Source organism: Poecile atricapillus, chromosome 8 (assembly GCF_030490865.1).
Source record: "Poecile atricapillus isolate bPoeAtr1 chromosome 8, bPoeAtr1.hap1, whole genome shotgun sequence".
Lineage (NCBI taxonomy): Eukaryota > Metazoa > Chordata > Aves > Passeriformes > Paridae > Poecile > Poecile atricapillus.
This window is the reverse complement of record NC_081256.1, coordinates 23,148,894-23,167,821: the sequence shown is the minus strand read 5'-3', so window position 1 is coordinate 23,167,821 and position 18,928 is coordinate 23,148,894. Positions and strand designations below refer to the sequence as shown.

Sequence of the window (18,928 nt, the reverse complement as noted above, 5' to 3'; positions counted from 1 at the left end):
TGTCACAACACTTGTCTCTGTCTTATTTTTGAAGACTGACTTCTAAACTTGGCTCTTTGAAGGTGTTTAACTTGGTACTTTTCTAAGGACAGAGCCTTCCTTGCTTTGACTACAGTAAATTAAACTCTGATTACACTGAAACTTGTTAGCAGAGCTCCCACAGCCTGCAGCAGATCCCCAGTTCTCTAAAAGATATTTTAAGCAAAATCTACAAGATCAAAGCTGTCTCTCCCCATGGACCCACTTTCTAAAGATCTTAAGATTCTGTAAAGGTATTGGCACCAAGCTTTCTATGTATGTCGGCGTAAATTTGGTGTTTATACCCAAAAATAGAACTCCTTGCGTACTTGGCAAGTTCTCTGGTGCCCAGCTTTGTTGCTGCTTGACTGCTCAAGCAATGTGTGAGAGTTGTTCACAACTCTTCCATAGCTCAGTAATAAATTAAATTAAAAACACACATTGCAAGATTAAATGCTGAGATTTTACAGAGTTCAAATCAGAAATGAGAATTTTACTTTATTTGCTGAAAAAATAGTTACTGCTGATGGTGAGTGATTGTCAGGAGTTCTTTTTGTAAACCATGTGATTATATTACCTTAACATTTTTGTGTAGCATCGGGGAGATTAAATAGAAAAATCAGAGTAAGAGAGGGAAGGAGCAATGGAGGAGAAAAGAGGGAGCAGTTTCTAAGCTGCATGTTCTTCCACAATCTTTCATTTACATTGAATTTCCACCACTTACAACAATAAACTCTTGTTGGTCACTTAAACCCACCCGCCTCTACATTGTAGTAAAATATAACTTTTGCTACAAATAATATTTTGGAGCTTTTCTGGGAGATTTTATTCATACTGAGTTGTTGTTCTTGATGCTTAAGAAAGCAGATTCACACACATTTTGGTCGTTTTTCTTCCCCTCAAATCAGTGCAAAAATACTTTGTATTAAGGAACTGCTCTCCCATATAGGAAATCCTGATGATGCTTCAGATAATTGCAAACCCTTAATGCTGCCATGGGCTTGCCTGTGTTTTACAGATAAAGAAGTGATATGAACCAGGATAAAGATGAAAATTACAATGATGAGTTCAGCCTTCAGTATAGGACAAAATTAAGAAGTGACTGTAGCACTTAAACTTGTTTATTTCTGCATCCCATCTTGCTTTTTTATACTGCTGTATTTCCAAACAGGGAAGAAACAATGAGGCTGAAAATGTAAAGAAAAAGTTCAAGGTGAGTCATTTGGATGAGAAAGCCCTGGGGTGTTGATAGCTTGGGTAGCTATGACTAATTGACACGCCTGTCTTTTGTCAGAGAGAACAATGCAGATCAAGGAAAAACTCTGGGAGTGAAGGGTAAAAAGATTGATTTTTAAGGAGCTCACACTGTTGCTGGAAAAAATGTCTGTGTAGCACTTGCTTTTTAAAAGGCAGCTTTTAAGACTGTTGCCTAAAGTGTATCAGTTTATTTGACATATAGCTGGCAAGTCCTTCTTGTTCCTTATTTTATTGATCTTGTAAATCATTGTCCACTTGTCTCGTATGAACTTACATTCACTTAACTGTTGGTGGTGTGATTTATAACACTGACAAAATGGTAAATGTCTCCTGTCTCTATTGATATTAATGAAATAATTCACACTGTGCCCTGTGGGCACCAGCTTGAGTTCTGTTGAATAGTGCTGCTTACCAAAGTGCCAAATTTACTCCTTGCTGCTGCACATTCCTTGATAAATACATTTGTGAAAGAAAACATGGAGTTAAGAAGCTTTTGTGGTTAAGGAAACCAAAACTGTAGGAGACTGAATTACAGAAGGGTGTTTATGCCAATGAATACCTTGCAGCATTTTAAAAACACATTGTGCATTAGGATGTGCCTGCACTATCCCTGTGTAAAATGATTCCAAATCTAGCTTTGAGATGAAATTTGTCATCTCCTTTCGAATTCAGGAGGTGACACATGATCTGTCCAATGCAATTGTTCAGTCCAAGAAGTGGAACACCAGCACTTTCACCCAAGAGACGATAAGTTTATCTCCTGAATAATAAATAAGCAGGAATACTTTTTAGGGGAAGATTAAATCCACCTAGAATTGAGCCCTAGGCAACATAACAGCGGTGGATGGATATCAATAACAGCATTCTCCACCTGAGGTAGGTGCAGTAGAAGGATAAGCTATGCAGGAAGATGGAATCATGTCAGGAAATTTCATGGAAGGCCAGCTGGAAGCTTGGCTTCACAGAAAAACCATAAACCAGGTATAGAAAAACCCCAGGGAATAACCAACAATATAAAACAAATGTGAAAACAACTATAAAATTTGTATTTACTATAAAAGTTTCTCTTTAAAAAGAACTTTCAACTGTTTTCATAGGGCTATAGTGTTCAGGTGAAGCTTTAACAGATAACTGTGACCTCATGTCCTTGAATTTTGGCCCTAAGGAGCAGGTGACAAATGAAGCTTAGGATGCTCTTATTCACATTTTTATTTTTATTTTTATTTGTTAAAGAACGGCAAAAAAACACCCTTGGATGAGGAGCTGGATATATTTAATTCCTAGCACTTTAAACTCGGAGTGGCATTTCCAGTATTTCTTTCTCACTGACAGCTCCAGGAGTGAATGAAATTCATTTTTGTGTCACTTTCTTGTCCCCTGTGGCTGCCCGTGCACCGCAGACAGATCTCCACTAGTGGTCTCTGCAGGCATGCGGATCCAAACCTTCCCTCGGCAGAACCAGCAGCCTGGAGGAGAACACAGCCACGAAATATCCTCAGGGATGTGCTGGCACTCGAGAACAGACATGTGTGCTGTGAAAATACAGAGAGAAGTTAGGAGAATGTCCTGCCTGCCCGTTTCTCCTGATGCAGAACGGGAAGATGTGAAGCTTCTCCACCCCTGGCATTTTGAACTGGGCTGCTCCTGTTTTATCAAATGTACTAAAATTCATATAATAAATTTACTCAGACTAAAAGTCCGAGTTAAAAGTTGCTCATTGTAATTTGGGGATTAAAAAGTGGGACTATGGTGCTGTTAAACACTGTTTAATTCTCAGTGAGTTCTAGTTCTGAAAGCCCAGGCACAGCAGAGAAAGCAGTGATGGATCTTTTATATTTTTACAATTACTGGGAACATCAGGAAGACCCAAGACTGATTTTGTCCCTTTACTGCCGCTGTGCTGATGGCTCTGATGAGGTGATCAGTTCCACCTCTTGACTAACTCTGTCCACCACGTTTTTCCCTTTATCTTTCCATGAGGAGGTACCAGTGTGACTTATTAAAGCTCAACTCTCAAACACTGCCTTAATTTTTCCTCCCTCTACTCTAAATTTCGAATAGTCGGGCCGTTTGCATTTGAACAAGCCCCCCTGGCTTGTTTTCCAAGCACGCTCGGGTGTGACCGTGCATCTCCTCCTCTGCACACCCTCCTTCCCCTCGGACTCTGCGGATGCTCTGGCAGAAGTTGGGGCTCCCCACTTGCTCCTCCCCTGCGCTGTGGGGCTGGAGGCAGCTCTGACCCCTCCCAGGGAGGGAGCAGCCGGAGGCAGCCGGGTGTTTGCAGCACAGCCTGAGCAGGAGCCTCGTCCTGCCAAAGCCCAGCTCCTGCTCCAGCAGCCGGGACCTCGCCGGGCGGCTCCGCTGACCCCGGGGACACTGTCCTGTCCAGCTCTCCCACCAAGGGACAGAGATGGTGGCCACCTGCCTGCACCTGGCTGGATTTGTCTGCAGTTTTGTAGGGTGGATCGGGGTGGTTGTGGCCACGGCCACCAACGACTGGGTGGTGACTTGCGGCTACACCATCACCACCTGCAGGAAAATGGATGAGCTGGGATCCAAGGGGCTGTGGGCAGACTGTGTCATGGCAACAGGGCTCTATCACTGCAAGCCCCTCGTGGACATCCTCATTCTGCCAGGTGAGCGTGTCCCATCCTCCCCTTCCCACCCCGAGTGGGGGCTGCAGCCTTGCCCAGAGCAGCGCAGGTGCTGCTGCCGCCCGAGGTGATGCTGAAGCTCCTGCGGCTTCATCAGCACAGGAGATGGTCCATTAAATGCACTAAAGAAGGTGAATGATAGCTCTGAACATGATTCTCATTGATTTACACCTGGTTTTAATCGTACCCAGGTCTGGTGTTTTCTGTGGCTACTAAAATCCAGTTAATGTTTAATCGTTGCTCTTAGCAAAATCTCACTGCTCCTTTGGTGTCTTGCACTGCAGAACATACAGAGCACACTGAGGTGTAATACAGCATTACAAGGGGATGGTGAACTATTACAAATGTTATGGTTTGATTCCTTGAAGTAATTTGGAGCATAATGAATCTTTCAGCATCTATTATTAATGCTGCTATGGCTTTTAATCTTTCAGAAGATCATCATTAGTCTTGATGGTCTGGTGCTTCTCACAGGTTTGAGGCAAGACAGAACTTTTTTACACAGCAAACTGTTGTAACTGTATTTAATGTGCTGCTTTTTAATGATATAGTAACTTTCATCTAGTTTACTGCAAAGCAAAAATTAAGCAAGGTGTTTAATCAGTGTTAATTCATCTTTTGAGCTAATTAAACCTGACAAAGTCTTGTGATGTCTGGTCCCTGTAAGTTTAGTTTGTGAGCTTGCCAGTTTCAACCACTGCTCACGCTGTAGCACTTTGTTCTTCTGTGCTTTAGATTGCAACTCCTCTACCTTGTCAAAGGCACCTCTCTCAAAGCTGACAGGGCAGAAATGACCATTCCTTGTCATTTTCTTTCATGTTTCCTTATTTACTGGTTTGAACTGTTGTGAGAATAATTTTACAAGAGGTTAAAAAGATAATTCCTGGATTTCTCTCTGTTACAGAGCTTGGTCTGTGTCACACAGCACTTAGCAATGTTGAGTCTCTCATTTTCCCCTTCTCTGTGTGTGCTTCTTTTCTTTTATTTGATTTTAGTAAGTTTGCCTGCCTTACTGCTACTGTTGTTAAGTCTGATCCAGCAGAGAAGACAGAGGAAGGTTTTGCCCCAAAGAAACATTAGTGAATGCAACTTAATAAATAAGTGAATGGGTCTTGCAGTAGCAGAGAGCAAAGCTTCCCTCAAGCAGAAGCAAATCACAAACCAAGATGTTTCTGCTTGTAGCCTGTTTGATACCAACAGCTTGGCAAGAGAGGGAAATTTATCCTGGTGTGCCCAATAGCTGAAATATATTTAGAGCCTTTCATTGTCTGAATCAAGTCTTTAAAATGGATTGTTTGTATTCTCATTTACTTGGGGTTGATTCCACATAATCCACACTGGGTACAGCCATCTCCTTTGTTTAGGGTCTCTTTTTATGCTCTGAACTCCTCAGGTAAAAAAAATTTTTAAAGTTTCTTCTTGAAAAAAACAAGGAAATATTGAATCCAGAGAGTGTCTGCATTTCCAGAAACAGTAAAATCCTCATTCCTAGTGTTGTACCTGTGTGTCAGTGGGATGTGCTCGAGGTCCCTCTTTGCTGGTGTTAGTTGAAGCATCTTGAAATTCCATGTGTGCATCTGACAGCTTCTTCTTGTTAATAAGAGGGGACAGAGAGACAGCACACTCACTGCGCTGAGACTGTCCTGAAAACTGGGGGAGGTCACTAGGCACTGGGACAAATCTGACATTTGTCCTTTTCCTTTTGTATGCTAGTAATGACCTGGTATAATTTACCTATATGTAATTTTTCTATAGCCTATATACATTACATATAAAATATATCTTGTAAACTTTAGACTTACACATTGTATATCAATATTTAAAAAATCATATATTTTGATACATAGACCCTTGCAGAGTGGCAGAAATGTCATGGTCCTGCCCAGCACCTCCACAGCCCCTGGTCCCTGTTGTTTCCTTGTGCACAGGGACAGGTAGGAGAGGAATGGGAGCTGATGAAGTGCCAGGGGATCCTGTGATGTCCACAGGGATCCAGAGGAATAACATGGCCCTTGGTCATGGCAACTCAAGCAGCTCTGTAAGGTACAGTCTTCTCCCAAAGGAAGAGCTGTGCCAGTACTCAGCTCGAGTCATGGATGTCCTCTGAGACCCCACAGCCAGGCTGAGCTCCTGGGGTGCAGTGCTGAGATGGGTCAGGAGTGTCCTTCCTCCTTCTCCTCCTCCTCCTCCTCCCAGCTCAAGCGTGCTCATTGCCTCGGGGCAGCTGCTGGCACCATGCCATGGACCTGCAGTGCCAGTAGTGGGTCCTCAACTATTCAGCCCTCTGAATGATGGGAGAGTCTTTGAGGCTTTAAATTACTGTTATTTCATGTCAAAGATTTTAAATTCTTGTTCTTTAATCAAACTCTCACTGTGCGAAGATATAGGGAAACTCCTTCCTAGAGAAAATTTCTTCTACTTTCCCTTCCCATATTTTCCAGCTCCATGATTTCTCAGTGTATCTCTAGGAAGAGCCTGTGTTTTCTGGGCAGTGCTGTTTGTTGGAAAGCTGTGAGGCTGCACCTCCCATGTTCACACACTCCCCACTGCACTGCACTTGCTGTATGCCTGGTGAAGATTTAATGTTTACGCAGCAATGAGCCCATTTCCCGTACTCCGGGCAGCTCTTGGGCTCTAATCAAACAGGAGCTTTTGTCCAAAGTCTCCTTTTCTTGTGCCAAGTACTGAACTCCTCATGCCTTGCCTTGCCTTGCCCACAGGGTATGTCCAAGCATGTCGAGCGCTGATGATCGCCGCCTCCGTCCTGGGCCTCCCTGCCATCTTCCTGCTGATCACCGTCCTGCCCTGCATCCGGATGGGCCACGAGCCGGGGGCAGCCAAGTACCGGCGGTCCCAGCTGGGAGGGATCCTCATCATCCTCCTGGGTAAGGCATCTGCCCCGTGTGGCAGGCTGGAGCCTGGTCCCCGCTCCCGGGTGGTGCAGGCTGGTCGGGCGCGTTCTCCTGGAAGGATTTGCACAGGCTGAGCTGCCCCTGGAGCTCTCCAGCGTTGCTGCAGCCTGTGGGTGGACAAAAGGCACGGACAGGAGTGGGAGGACAAGGGCAGGAGGATGGGAGTGAAGCAGGGATAGAGGGAGGGCTGTGATTCCCTCTGTCTTCGCCTTGTGGAGTCCTCAGGCACGGCTTCTCTTGGAAGGCCTTTGCACACAGGCAGTGCCTGCAGGCACGGATTGTGCTGGTGCACTGTGGAAGTGATTTTTGGGAAAGGGTCTAAATTTCCCAGCTACTTATAGGGAAGGCAGAGCCTCCAAATTTCCCCTGTGGGAAGGGAAGCCCTTACTGGATGGGGCTGGTCCTGTGGCAGCCACAGGGGATGGAGCATGGAGGTGGCACAGACGTGGGGAGAAGGATGGCACCGCACGGGAAGAGGACTGGCATGCCCTGGGTGCCTCCCAACCCCCTCGGGCCAGCCTTGCCCTTGGCCTCCAGGCTCCCCTGGGAATTTCTTCCCGTCCTTGGTGCTTGTGGATGAGATTGTTTTGAGCAGCACAGACTGTGGAGCTCATTGTCCCCCATGCAACACCTGCATGTTCTTGAGGCCTCGTCATCTCAGCAACAGCCTGCGGGGCCTTGTTTTCACCCGTCTGTGGCAGAGGAGGAGGGGAGAGGCAAAGTGGCCTCTTTGTGTGGCTCTGCTGCTCTCTGGCAGCCAGCACTGACATCATGCCCGTCTTCTTTCTTCTTCTTCTTCTTTTTCAAGTGGGCACTGAATATAGCTGCACACTCGGAAGGGCTGTCCTCTGGATGCTCCTTCCATGCGAGCCATCCCTCCTCTGTCACCGTGTGCTTAGCACAAGTCCGTACATCCCAAATCTGAGGGGTTGAGCCCAAGGGGGCCTATTGGTGTCTGTGGAGTTCAAGAGCACAGCTGGAAGTCCTAATATCAGCTTTATAGGGCCTGTCTAGGACATCCCAATCACGAACAGCCATGCTGGAATGTGATCTTCATCCATGCCCTGGAACCTTGAGACACGTATTTGGGCTTGGAGAAGAGAGAGAAAAAGTGGAGGTTTTCTTCTGCCTGTGAATGAACTTTGGGTGCTGGAAGAGACTGCTCTGATGGATTTGCCCTGCCCAGGCCCATCAGAGCTGCACTTTGCCAAAAAAGCCACAAGATTTTGGTTCCAGTCAAGGAGAACTATGCTGCAGGTCAGCCCTGCTTGCATGGCTGCAGATGTGGAGGCAGGAGGACTGTCCCTAAAAATCCCAAAGGGCATGAGGATGACAGGACCAGCTCACATATAACAAATTGCAGGGACAGTGTTGGGTACTGCTGTGTTAGAACAAGTGAAATCCTTTATGCTGCAGTGTCCCACCAGGGTTTGGTGTCTGGTGTGCCACTATCCCATCCCAGTCATGCTGCAGTGGGACACCAGTGGGAACAGCAGGCAATGATGGAGAGTTGTGGTGCTCCATAAATCGGGTTCCCCTCGGCCTCAGAACATGGTTTGCCAACTAGGTGGGTCCTGTGAGGAAAGGAAATGTGAGAGATCACATCTCTCACATTTGTATCACGGAGACATTGGCAGACAAATGCTCTTTGGGTCAGATTTGGACCAGATCTTAACGATTTTCACCCCTGTGAGCTCTAAAGCACCTACAGGTGAATGAATGACTGGTGTTGCTGATGCCCTAAAAATTATCTGGGCTGGGATCAGCAGCCTGGCCACAATGTTTTAGTCACAATTACAATAATGCTCTTTTGTCGTATCACAAATGAAGAATAAATAACCTTCTTTTGCTCCTAGGTTGCTTTTATTTTAGAAGGAAAAAAAAAAGAGAGAAAACCAACCCATATTTGTATTTACAAAGCACATTTTTTTCAGGCTCATCGGCAAGACAGTCCCTTTGGAAGAAGAATAATGTACAGAGTTTAGGACTTTGACATTTTTTAAGCTGATTAATGATCTGTTAGTTGCAAGATGAGGTGTCACCATTCCAGAGCATTTAACAAGCATAGATCAGGCCCCAAAAGATACAATACTGAGTTAAAATCCATTATATTCTAGAGCTAACATGCCCTGGACTGTTTTTATTCACCCTCTGGCCACTGAACTCTCACTCATGGTTTGTAGGGGAGAGCAACACCCAGAGCTCTGGTTAAAAGAAAGTGGCCCCCAAAACACTCCCTAATGCAGCAGAAATAGGGAGTGGGGATGCAAACAGGGGAGCTGGCCCCAAGGCAAATTTCACTTGCTGCTCAGGGAAGGGATGGCAGTTTGTCACTGAATTTTGTTATAAGGGAAAACAGGGATTGAAGCACAACACAGAGCCAAAAAAAAAAAAATAAAATTATATATATAAAAAGCTGAAAGGTTGCCAGGAAAACAATGGGCTTAGATATTCCATTGATTTTTCTGTCCACTGATAATCACAGGCTGCTGGAGTGCAACCTGTGTGCACGCCCTGCTATTCTGCTGCTGATGTGTTTATGGCTTTGCTTGATCCTATCTGACCCAGAGAATTGATTTATGGCAGAAAACAACCATCAGCAGAGGTTTGCTCTGGGCTGATATGAAAACATTTCACGTGTTGGTGTTGATGGAAAAACCCTGGCCCAGCCCTTGTTGTTGATATTAATTTGGAGGACCCCTTGCTGGTAACCAAGGGGGCATTTTCCCTCTGGAAGAGAAGGACTCAGACACTGGAAAACAGATAAAATATATGTTAGTGGGAATTGCTGCTACAAAATAAGCCATTGTGTACTAAATAAAGGATGTTAATGAGTTTTTCTGAAGGCTGCATGAGGTTTACTTGTAAAACCATAGGTATCAAGAAAAAAGATTGCCTTGAACACAGAAAAAAAATATATGGTATCTATTTTTTTCAAATAAATGCTTTGAAAGAGAAACCCGTGTGACTCTGAGTCAGCAATTCGGAATAGTTAAATTTAGATGTGAAGGAAAAGTATTCTTTCTTCTGCAGAAAGCCTTTAACTTACTGTTAAGGAATTTGGCAGGGACTCATTGTCCCTTGAGTTAGAACAATCCTGTTCCCCCTCCTCCAGCTCCCCAAGCACCTTCTGCACTTCTTGTCCCTGTGCACGTCCTTCTGACTCCAACACATCTCTAATGTTGAGTATTAAGGGTTTCAGCTCAGCAGACTGAGCTTCTGCAAATCCACAGTTAAAAAAGACTTGGAAATACTGGAAGCTGGGATGTATCCCTGTGGATCCACCACAATCTGATGGAGCAAGGACATTCATGCCGTGCAGCGCCAGGAGGAATTTTAGGTAGAGGCAGTGGCTTTTACAAGACTGCCTACTCCAGCTGCAAAAAGCAGGCAGGATTTCCACACCTGTGCCCCAAAACAGGCCTGTTTTCCCAACTAAATTGGTTGCTCTAATAGAAAATATTCCTTCTCTTTGCAGACCTTCTTTTATTTTTCTGCTAGACTATATTGGCTACAGCAGCTCTACCGTCTGAAGATCTCTTGTTTAGAGAGAGGCAAAGGGTGTCTTGACATTAGCACAAGAGAAAACAACTTCTATCTACCCTTCTTTTCCATGTAGGCAGCCATTTTAGAACTTGAAACTTGCCCTAAAACTCCTTTTCCAATCTTTTTGGGTTTTTTGTCAAATCACCTTTTTTTCAGCCTTTCCCTGTGGTACAACCAGAATAAAATTTGAGCCCACAGAGAGATATTGCAATTGCTGACTGTCCTTTTCCCATCTCCTTGGAGGATTTACAGCCCAACCTAATCTATGCAGAGCGATGAAACCCAGTTCTGTTCCAGGGCATTCCTCTTGCTCAGCAACAGGGTCACTGGTGACTGACGGCAGCTGGTGGCCTCTGAGGACAGGAGGTCAAGTGAACCCATGCAAAGTCCTTGGCTTGTGTTTCACAGCTTTCTGGTATTGTCAGCATTAAAATAAGGTGGTTTTACATGTAGTGGAGCCACATGCACAAGAGATGCCATTGTGTGAGCATCCCTGAGGGCTCTTCTCAGCCCAGTGCAAGTGTTTTCTTTGGTGCTGTCTTGTGGGGGAGGGTCTGGAGAGATAAGGCTCTTATAGTCTATAGACAAATATATATATATATATTTACTGCTGACAGAGAAAGAAAAGATGATTGTGTTTTTTCGGACAACAAAGCAGCTTTGTTCCCAGAGCCCATTAGAATGCTTTGTGGATTCCCAACTGATACATTTTTGTTTGAAAGCTTTGGAGGCTCATGAGCTGTTTGCAGGACCACTCCACATGCAGGAGAAATGCTCTTCTCCCTTCCCTGCCTTCTCCAAAATTCCTTCCAAAGCTGCGGGGCCCTTCCTTTGAGGAGGCCCAAAATTATTTCTGGCTTTATAAGCATCCTTCAAATGTTCTTCTCTTTTCCATAAGAAAATATTTTCTCTCACAATAACTGCTGCTTTGGGGATGGGTTTTTTGCTGTACTGGCCAGGAGCTACGGTTTGTTCTCTGCTTTAACTAAACAACTTTATTTTTAATCTCACCCCTTTCTTTTTCCCTCTTGCAACCTTAACTTTCTGACACTGCCTCCAGATACCTTTTAACACGGTCGGTGGAAATCTGTAACGCTGCCACGGTCCTGTTATTGTTTTGCTCTGATTCTCTGATAGCCACAAGGATGGAGTCCTGCACAGCTTGTCCCAGAGGCAAGTAAATATTGACAGATTAATTCTTCTCAGATGTACAGGCCATCAAGGAGTATTGTTTTAGGACCTGCTCCTGGGAGGTGATTAACACCATCAACTCCCGTTGCCCTTGGTGCATGTGGGGACTCTGTGGGGACTGTCTTCCTCACATGCCACCTCACAGCACCACTGCAGCTGCCTTCTGGCTTTTTGTGGAAAAACCCCCTATGGAATATCAAGTAAAATGTGAAGCCTGCAGTAATTTTTTGACCCGCTGTAGTCCCTAGATAGGATTCTGTATTTTCTTCTGCAGACTCTTTGGGTCCCATTTTTATTCAATTCAGTAAATGTCTGGAGAGCCTTGCTGGGTTTGTCTCCATCGCTTGATAGAAATTTTCCACAGGGAAGTAGAATCTGTTTTCCAGAGCTTCAAGACATTTCCTTTTCCATGAAAAAACCCCAGCAATGCCTAACTGCTTATTTTGTCCCTGTTCATTTTCTGCTCATATTTCATAAACTCTGCTTTAGAGTGCTGGGATATTTTGGTGATGTTTATGTGACTACTCAGTAGAGCCAGTGCAATGATGAGGAGTGACATGGGTGAGTCGCTGTGGAAATAGGGATTTAAACCAGTTCACACTGGTCCACAGATTTTATTCTCTCACTGATCCATATGGTTTTCGTGGCCTCGCTTCATATCTAATCTATTCCTAATTCTGCAGTTCTGCAGAACATCAGTTTCAGGAATGACTCTCATTTTTCCCCTCTTAAAGTTATTTCTAGGGAACAAATCTGCTTCCTTTCTAATGAATATTAGAGTCAGGCAGCAGTTGTTTTTCCTTCTAGTTGGTGCCTGGGAGAGGTGGCTGTTCTCTCTCCATCTCTCACTCCTGAGGCTCCCATGTTGCCTCCTGCTTGGAGATCTCTTGCACCCAGCCCTGATGCCGCTGCTTCAGGGTGCCACCGTGGGGCTGGAAGGGAGGAGGGATGGGTTTCCTCTGTCCCCAGACAGTGGGGTGACACTCTGACGTCACTCCCTCCAGTTTGGAACCCTAACGCCGTCCTTTCCCTCTGTCCCCAGCCATGTGCGGCGTCGTGGCGACCATCTGGTTCCCGGTGTGCGCCCACCGCGAGACCACCATCATGAGCTTCGGCTACTCGCTCTACACGGGCTGGATCGGCTCTGCCCTCTGCCTCTTTGGCGGCTGTGTCATCGTGTGCTGCTCGGGAGACGCGCAGACCTTCGGTGAGAACCGCTTCTACTACGGCTCGGGATCCAGCTCGCCCACCCACGCCAAGAGCGCTCACGTGTAGACGCCCCGGGGACGCCCCACGGCTGCCGTTGGATGCTTTGGCTGGTGGGTTCATGTGCCCTGGGTTTGCTTCTGCTGACATGCACGGCTGGCAGGCTCCCAGGGGGAGATTTAGAAAAGCAGCACAAATGTCTGGTAGTTTGAAGCATTGTTCTCCCCGTCTCTTTGCCCCCTTTCTCTAGAAAGACAGCTCCAGCCAGCCCTACCTCTTGGTCCTCGCCGTTTTGTCCCGACCACCTGCCCCATCTTCTTGCAGCCAGGATGGTTTGGGGGTTCTGGTGTGGGTTTTAGGGATTTTAGTTTATCTTCTAGCTCCCCTGATTATAGGAGAATTTAAAGCAATAGAACAGAAATGAGAGAGACACTTTCCCATTGTTAGGAGGACTCTGACAGCTTCTCCCCCATCGTCACTGTTTCATTTTTCCCCACTCAAGGTCATGGCTCTGGCACGGCTGGGGAGAGAGGATAGGGAGAAAGGCTGTCCTCTCCCACTGGGCAAATGTTTCTCTTTTGGAACAAGAGGAGGGGATTTTTCTGCCTTTCTCTGTAAATACTTTTGTATGAGTCTCACCGTTTTAGTAACAGTGTTTCCCCCACCCCCACAGTCATCAGTATGAAGGAAACCGAACCCAAAGGTCCTAATGACATGGTAGATAACAGTGCCTTTTAAAATAGTTATAAATGACTTTGGGGGCTATCGTCCCTGCCCTCTGGTTTAGTTTATTTTTTCTTTTTTTTTTTTCTTTTGTACAGATCAGTTACTAAAAAATGTATTTTTACATTTTTTTAAACTCCTTTCTTTCTTCTTCTAAGTTTGTGTTCTGTCTTGCCTCGTTAAAGCAGCACATTTTAACATGCAGTATAATGTACCTGTTACAATACAATTCTGGTGAGTACTGATGATGCCTTTGTACTTTCAGTGAAATACTGTACAATAAATAACAGAGTACCTGCAAGCCCTGACTTCCTTTTTTTCCTTCCTTCCTGTGTGTTTCCATAGCCAGTTTTTCCATGACAGGGATTTGCCAATGATTTTGAAGAATTTTTTTTATAGCAGTTCAAGCTGAAAAATTCTGCTCTGCTGCAGCGTTAAATGAAGAATATTTAAAATATGAGTAATTTTCATGCATGGGACTGTCCACAGTCTTGTCCTTTGGTTCTTCCAATGCTCCCAGTAGCAGCTTGTAGCAGTGGTACCCACTTGTAGGTTTCTTTATATTGGGAAGAATTAGAAAGCCCCTGAAGTGGTGGAGACGACCCTAAGCACTGTGAAGTTGAGACCTCGTGTTGCTGAAAGTGCTCTCAGCTAAAGTAGGAGTTTGATCTGGGGTCATTGCTCTGATTAGAACTGTGTAAGATCAAGATCTAACTCTGTCCTTACCAGAGGCTGTAGCAATTTCATTACACTGACATAAAATCCCATCTGTTCCCAGAGATGTTAGCTCAGTTCAAACAATTTGTGTAAGTCAAGAGAAGGAAAAGAGGAGAAGCTGCTGTTCAGACATGGGCAAGAGAGCCCCAGTGGAGAGGTAGGAGGAGGAGAAGTGTCTGAGCAACCAAGTTTTTGGGGTGATGAATAATGGGAAAACAAGGCTGTCAGTCAAGCCTTGTGCATTCTGGACTGCCCTAGGTCTGCTTCATCTGGAGAAACCAAACCGGAGAAACGCAGCCACGGGCAAGGATGCTGCAGCTCCCACCTCTCCCCTCCTCCACGTGGGAAGCTGGAGCATTTGAAGGGAGCCAGAGGGAGCTTGGCTGTGCTCCACAAGGCCCCTTTGGCTGCCCGGCTCAGGGATGGGCAGCAATCTGCCCTTCACAGCGAGCAGCCTGTGCTGTGCAGCGCAGTGTCCCGGGCGGGCGGTGGCAGGACACTTGTGCCCATGACCTCACAGGCAGGGCACAGGCAGTTGTTGTACAGCCGGGGGATGCTCTCAGTGCTGCCATTGATGTGCGGGTGCCCCGGGCGGAGGGGGGCACAGGCGTGCCAGCTTGTGCAGGCTGCCCGGGGATTGTGGATTGTGCCCGCGGATTTACCCTCTTAACCCCGGGACACCTCGGAGCAGAAATCCGATGGAATGCTGCCTGCAAAGAGCCCTGGAGCAAACTGGGTGGGAAAAGCACAGGAACAGCTGTGTCGGATGCCCGGGGGAGGGTTTTGGTGCTGCGGGAGGTGCATGACCTGATCGGGAACGAGCCCTGTCAGGCAGCGTTTAGGGGATTTCTTTCTGCCCACACCTTTAGGATGCACCTTGTCTCTTCCAGTCTCACCCGTTCCGTGATCCTCATGCACATGATGCTGAGGACCCTCGGCAGGGAATGGTGCTGGGGCTCTGTGCCCATAGCCAGAGGTTTACCAGCATCCAACCCCAAATCCAACCCTTCAAAGTCCCTGGGAGTTCTGCTTGGAGGAAGGAAGAAGTTTTATTTCAGGGAAGAGGATTAAAAACCAAACAAAGCAAAGCAACCCCGCAGCAGCTGCAGGGAAAATGTACATCTGCAGCCATGGGGTGTGAGGAGATGGGGCCAAGAATGTGGTGGGGAATTAGTGCTGGCACCACAGAGGGGAAGTGTTCAGAGGAAGCACAAGGAACATTAAACTTTCCTAGTTTTTAAAAGATCAAGGCTGAAACACCTGCTTTGTGCCCCCCCCAAACCACCCTGCTCCCCTGTGGGGCTCTCTTGGTCTGGAATGGCCACTGTTGGCTAATAAAGGCTTTTAGTACTCATTTGCTGACCCAAAGCCTCAAAATAGGATCGAATATAATTCTCCTGAATCGAAGAACTGCCCCACACTGTTGCTAACAGCAAGTGTGGAGTGGTGGCTGTGAGCTGTGGCAGTCCCCCCAGTGTGGAGGTGATGGTCCCTGATGCCCAGCAGAGCTCTCCCCAGCTCCACCAGGACCAGCTGCAGCTCTTGATCCCATCCCATGATGGGGAGAGCACCTGGCAGCTCCCCACACCCCAAATAAGAGGGACAGCAGGAAGGAGCCCTTGTGAGGCACACCCTGAGCCCCCCAAAGGGGACAGGCAGCTGTGTCTGCCCCCACCATGCAGGGAGGGGACAGTGCTGTGACACTCCAGTTCCCCCAAAGAAAGGTGAGTGCCAGCAGGTGGGAAGATATTGGTGCACCCCAGGTTTTTGTACTGCAATAGTCAACCTGTGGTCATTGGCTTTAGGTTTTTGCCTTTTTTTTTTTTTTTTTTATTGTGTAAACAGATAACCATTTTCTCTCACAACACTGCAAGTAAATAACAAAGTCAGCCTGCCGAAATAGATCTTCTAAAACGGATTTTTTGAATCACTTAAAGCAAGATTTTGTTCACCTCTAGCTTCAATTTAGCAGTGGAAAAAATATCAGAACTTCAGGTGCTGATTGGCTTAACAAAATGTACATCGAAATTTTTTTTTATTATTACTTTTTGGTTTAGTCTCTCATTTAAAAGATTTACATTACTATGGAAACTAATTCTAAGACACATTTGTCTCTGTCTTTCTTTACAAATCCCTTAGTTCCTCTTTGATTTTTAAATGTAAAGGCACACAATAAAGCTTTATGCATTTATTAAAATATACAGATTTTGGTAAATTTAGATTTTTTTTTCTTAGTATCTTGATTATATATATGTATTATATGTATAGTTGTCAACAACACAGTCATCTGAAAATAAAAGTCACTCCATAACATATCTGCATGGGTTTTTTTCTTTCTCATGATACACTACAAGACCCCATTGTACAATGCACCAATGGGCTTCTGGAAACCACAAAAAAAATAAAAATGGATAGAACAAACTGCTTTTAACAAATACACCAACTTCATACCAGAACTGCAGAGAATTGTTACACCAGAAAGTACCACCTGCAAAAAAAAAAAAAAAAAAAGCAAGATATACATCAGAAAGACCGAACAAAACAAAGTGAAGGTCATTTACAAGCTGGATTTACAACATCCCATGTTCTTGGGGTGTGATTTCGCTGCCATGTCGAGGATGCTGGGGTGCTGGGCCTTGGACCAAGAGGTTGTGACCGTGTGGAGTGAATTTGTGGAGGGGCTGAGATCTTACAGAGTCGGCCTGGGAGGTTTGAGGTATTTATGCTCCATCTGTACCTTGCATTTGGGCCCTCAGGGCGTGTTCCCCGTGGAGGCCAGGCAGGCACGGAGGGGCTTTGTGCCTCTCACCAGAGGTGGGAGCAGGATGGTCCTGCTCTGCCATGTCCTCCTGATGGCTCAGGGATGTGAGAACCTTCCTCAGGGCACCCAGGGGAAAGGCTGGAGTTGGGGTTACAGCAAAACAAGCACTTGCACCTCTTCCCAGCCCCCTGGCCAGCAGTGCCCAGAGGACATGGACACACCTGGACATTTTGCCTTCTCAGCCTTTGCTCGTGCCCACTGAAGAGACCAGTGTTGATACAAGAGACAGCACGTGAGTTCCCAGAGGCTGAACCCGCACATCTCCCAGGAGCTGCCACTCGGAACAGGGAGCAGGGATCCTGTAAACCAGCCCTTGGCCACTGGCAAACCCCCAGGACCTGTGGCTTGGTCACCTTCTCCTTAAATACCTCTGTTGGGTGGGATGTGGTCAGCTCAGGAGGAGGGTACAGCTCCCACCCTCAGCACAGCGAGGGCTGACAGCAGCCCATCCACATCTGACAGTGCTGTGGCATCAAATGCTGTGCCCTGGTGGTCCCAGGATGGGGCACAGCCATCCTGCCCCAGCACTTCCCCAGGAAGGGGAAGGAGGATGCGTGAATGGGAGCGGGGGCAGCCAAAAGGCTGCTCAGATCCAATGGAGAAGTTCCTACAGACACCAAAGTGCAAGGGATCAAGCCCTTGCCAAATTATACGGCGTAACTAGAGCGGACGTGACGACAGACACTGGTAACTGCTCCGTAGCAAGAGATTAAGGCTGCAAGAAGAACGGGCTTTGACTCAGCAGGGTGCTTGGGCGTGAGTTTGTGGCTTGGCAGATGCCCCAATACCATGCGGAAGCAGGATGAAAATGACTGCCTTGGATATGGTATAGTTCAAGAGCTGGCAGGAAAATAGCATCAATCTTTCTCCCTGAAAGCATAAAGCCAGACCTGCGAGGTGCCATCTCTCTTGGGTACTTCTAAGGCATCAAGGAGGAGAGCAGCCAAGCATGGGTGAGCAGTGACAGTTGCAAGAGGAGCTCAGCACCACCACAGAGGTCTCCTGAGCTGGCCCGTGAGCAGTGCACATTGCAACAGCTTTTCAGTGGGACACACTCAGGATTTCTCCTTGTAGAAGCGTGGTAGGGGTGGACAGCAGGAGACAATGCCAGAGCAAATCTTACAGGTCCTTTAGCCAAATCCTCACTCCCACCCTGAAGCTGCTGCAGAGCCCAAGCTTCCCTTGGCTTGCCTGGAGCACTCCAGGTTAAGATCTGCAGAATTGGATGCTCTTCTCCGCTGTGAAAAGGTTTGTCACTGTTTGGGGCAGGAGCTGGAGTGAAACTTTTGCAGCCCCAGGCAGGGCGTCTCCATCAAGGCTTTGCATCCCTGGAGTGATGGGGATGGGGACAGGTCCAGGCACCCTTTGCTCCTGCTTCCCCACAGAGAGTGCCAGGCAGGAGTTTTGGGAGCCTGAGCCTCATGCAGTGTACCAAAGCATTAATGCTTCTCAACATCCACGAGGATATTTCCATATTGGAAATCCTGCCCCTGCTGATGTTAAATTGTCCCCTGGGATGCCAACAGCAGTCCATGGTACTGGGGGTTGTTCTGGGCTGCACTGGAGCTCCTGGGACAGATCCATCTGCAGCCTTCAGCAGTTGTGGGGAGGATGGGAGTTGCTGTCTGATGGGTTTTGGTTGCTGTTTGTTCAAAAAGATGTTCCTCCACCACAGTGTTTTACATGAAGCATGATGAGCTCCACAACTGGACCTGCTGATAGTCACTGACCAAACCCCATCACTGCTGCCTGATGGATGTGTGCAGACGCTGGCAGCAGGGAGTGTGACGGCACTGGTCAGGGGGGCTTTAGCATTCACCTGCTGGCCACCTCTGCCCTGCGAGCCACCAGCTCTGTTTGGTTTCAGACTGAAATACGGACAC

The 18,928-nt window shown here is 46.7% G+C and overlaps 1 protein-coding gene across 1 annotated transcript; it reads left to right on the top strand.

The window, feature by feature from the left end:
- The first annotated feature begins 3,482 nt into the window (after positions 1–3,482).
- Positions 3,483–13,799, top strand: CLDN11 (claudin 11). Its single transcript, XM_058844067.1, has 3 exons — positions 3,483–3,911; positions 6,650–6,814; positions 12,621–13,799. Exons 1-3 carry the CDS (start codon positions 3,686–3,688, stop codon positions 12,851–12,853), a joined length of 624 nt encoding a protein of 207 aa, XP_058700050.1. The 5' UTR covers positions 3,483–3,685; the 3' UTR covers positions 12,854–13,799.
- The last annotated feature ends 5,129 nt before the right edge of the window (positions 13,800–18,928 follow it).

What these genes read in the sequence shown, in the direction of transcription:
- CLDN11 (XM_058844067.1), top strand. Translation starts at nt 3,686, where the DNA reads ATGGTGGCCACCTGCCTGCACCTGGCTGGATTTGTCTGCAGTTTTGTA. An exon ending in GGACATCCTCATTCTGCCAG is followed by an intron (nt 3,912 to 6,649) that starts GTGAGCGTGTCC and finishes CCTTGCCCACAG; the next exon opens with GGTATGTCCAAGCATGTCGA. An exon ending in GATCCTCATCATCCTCCTGG is followed by an intron (nt 6,815 to 12,620) that starts GTAAGGCATCTG and finishes CTCTGTCCCCAG; the next exon opens with CCATGTGCGGCGTCGTGGCG.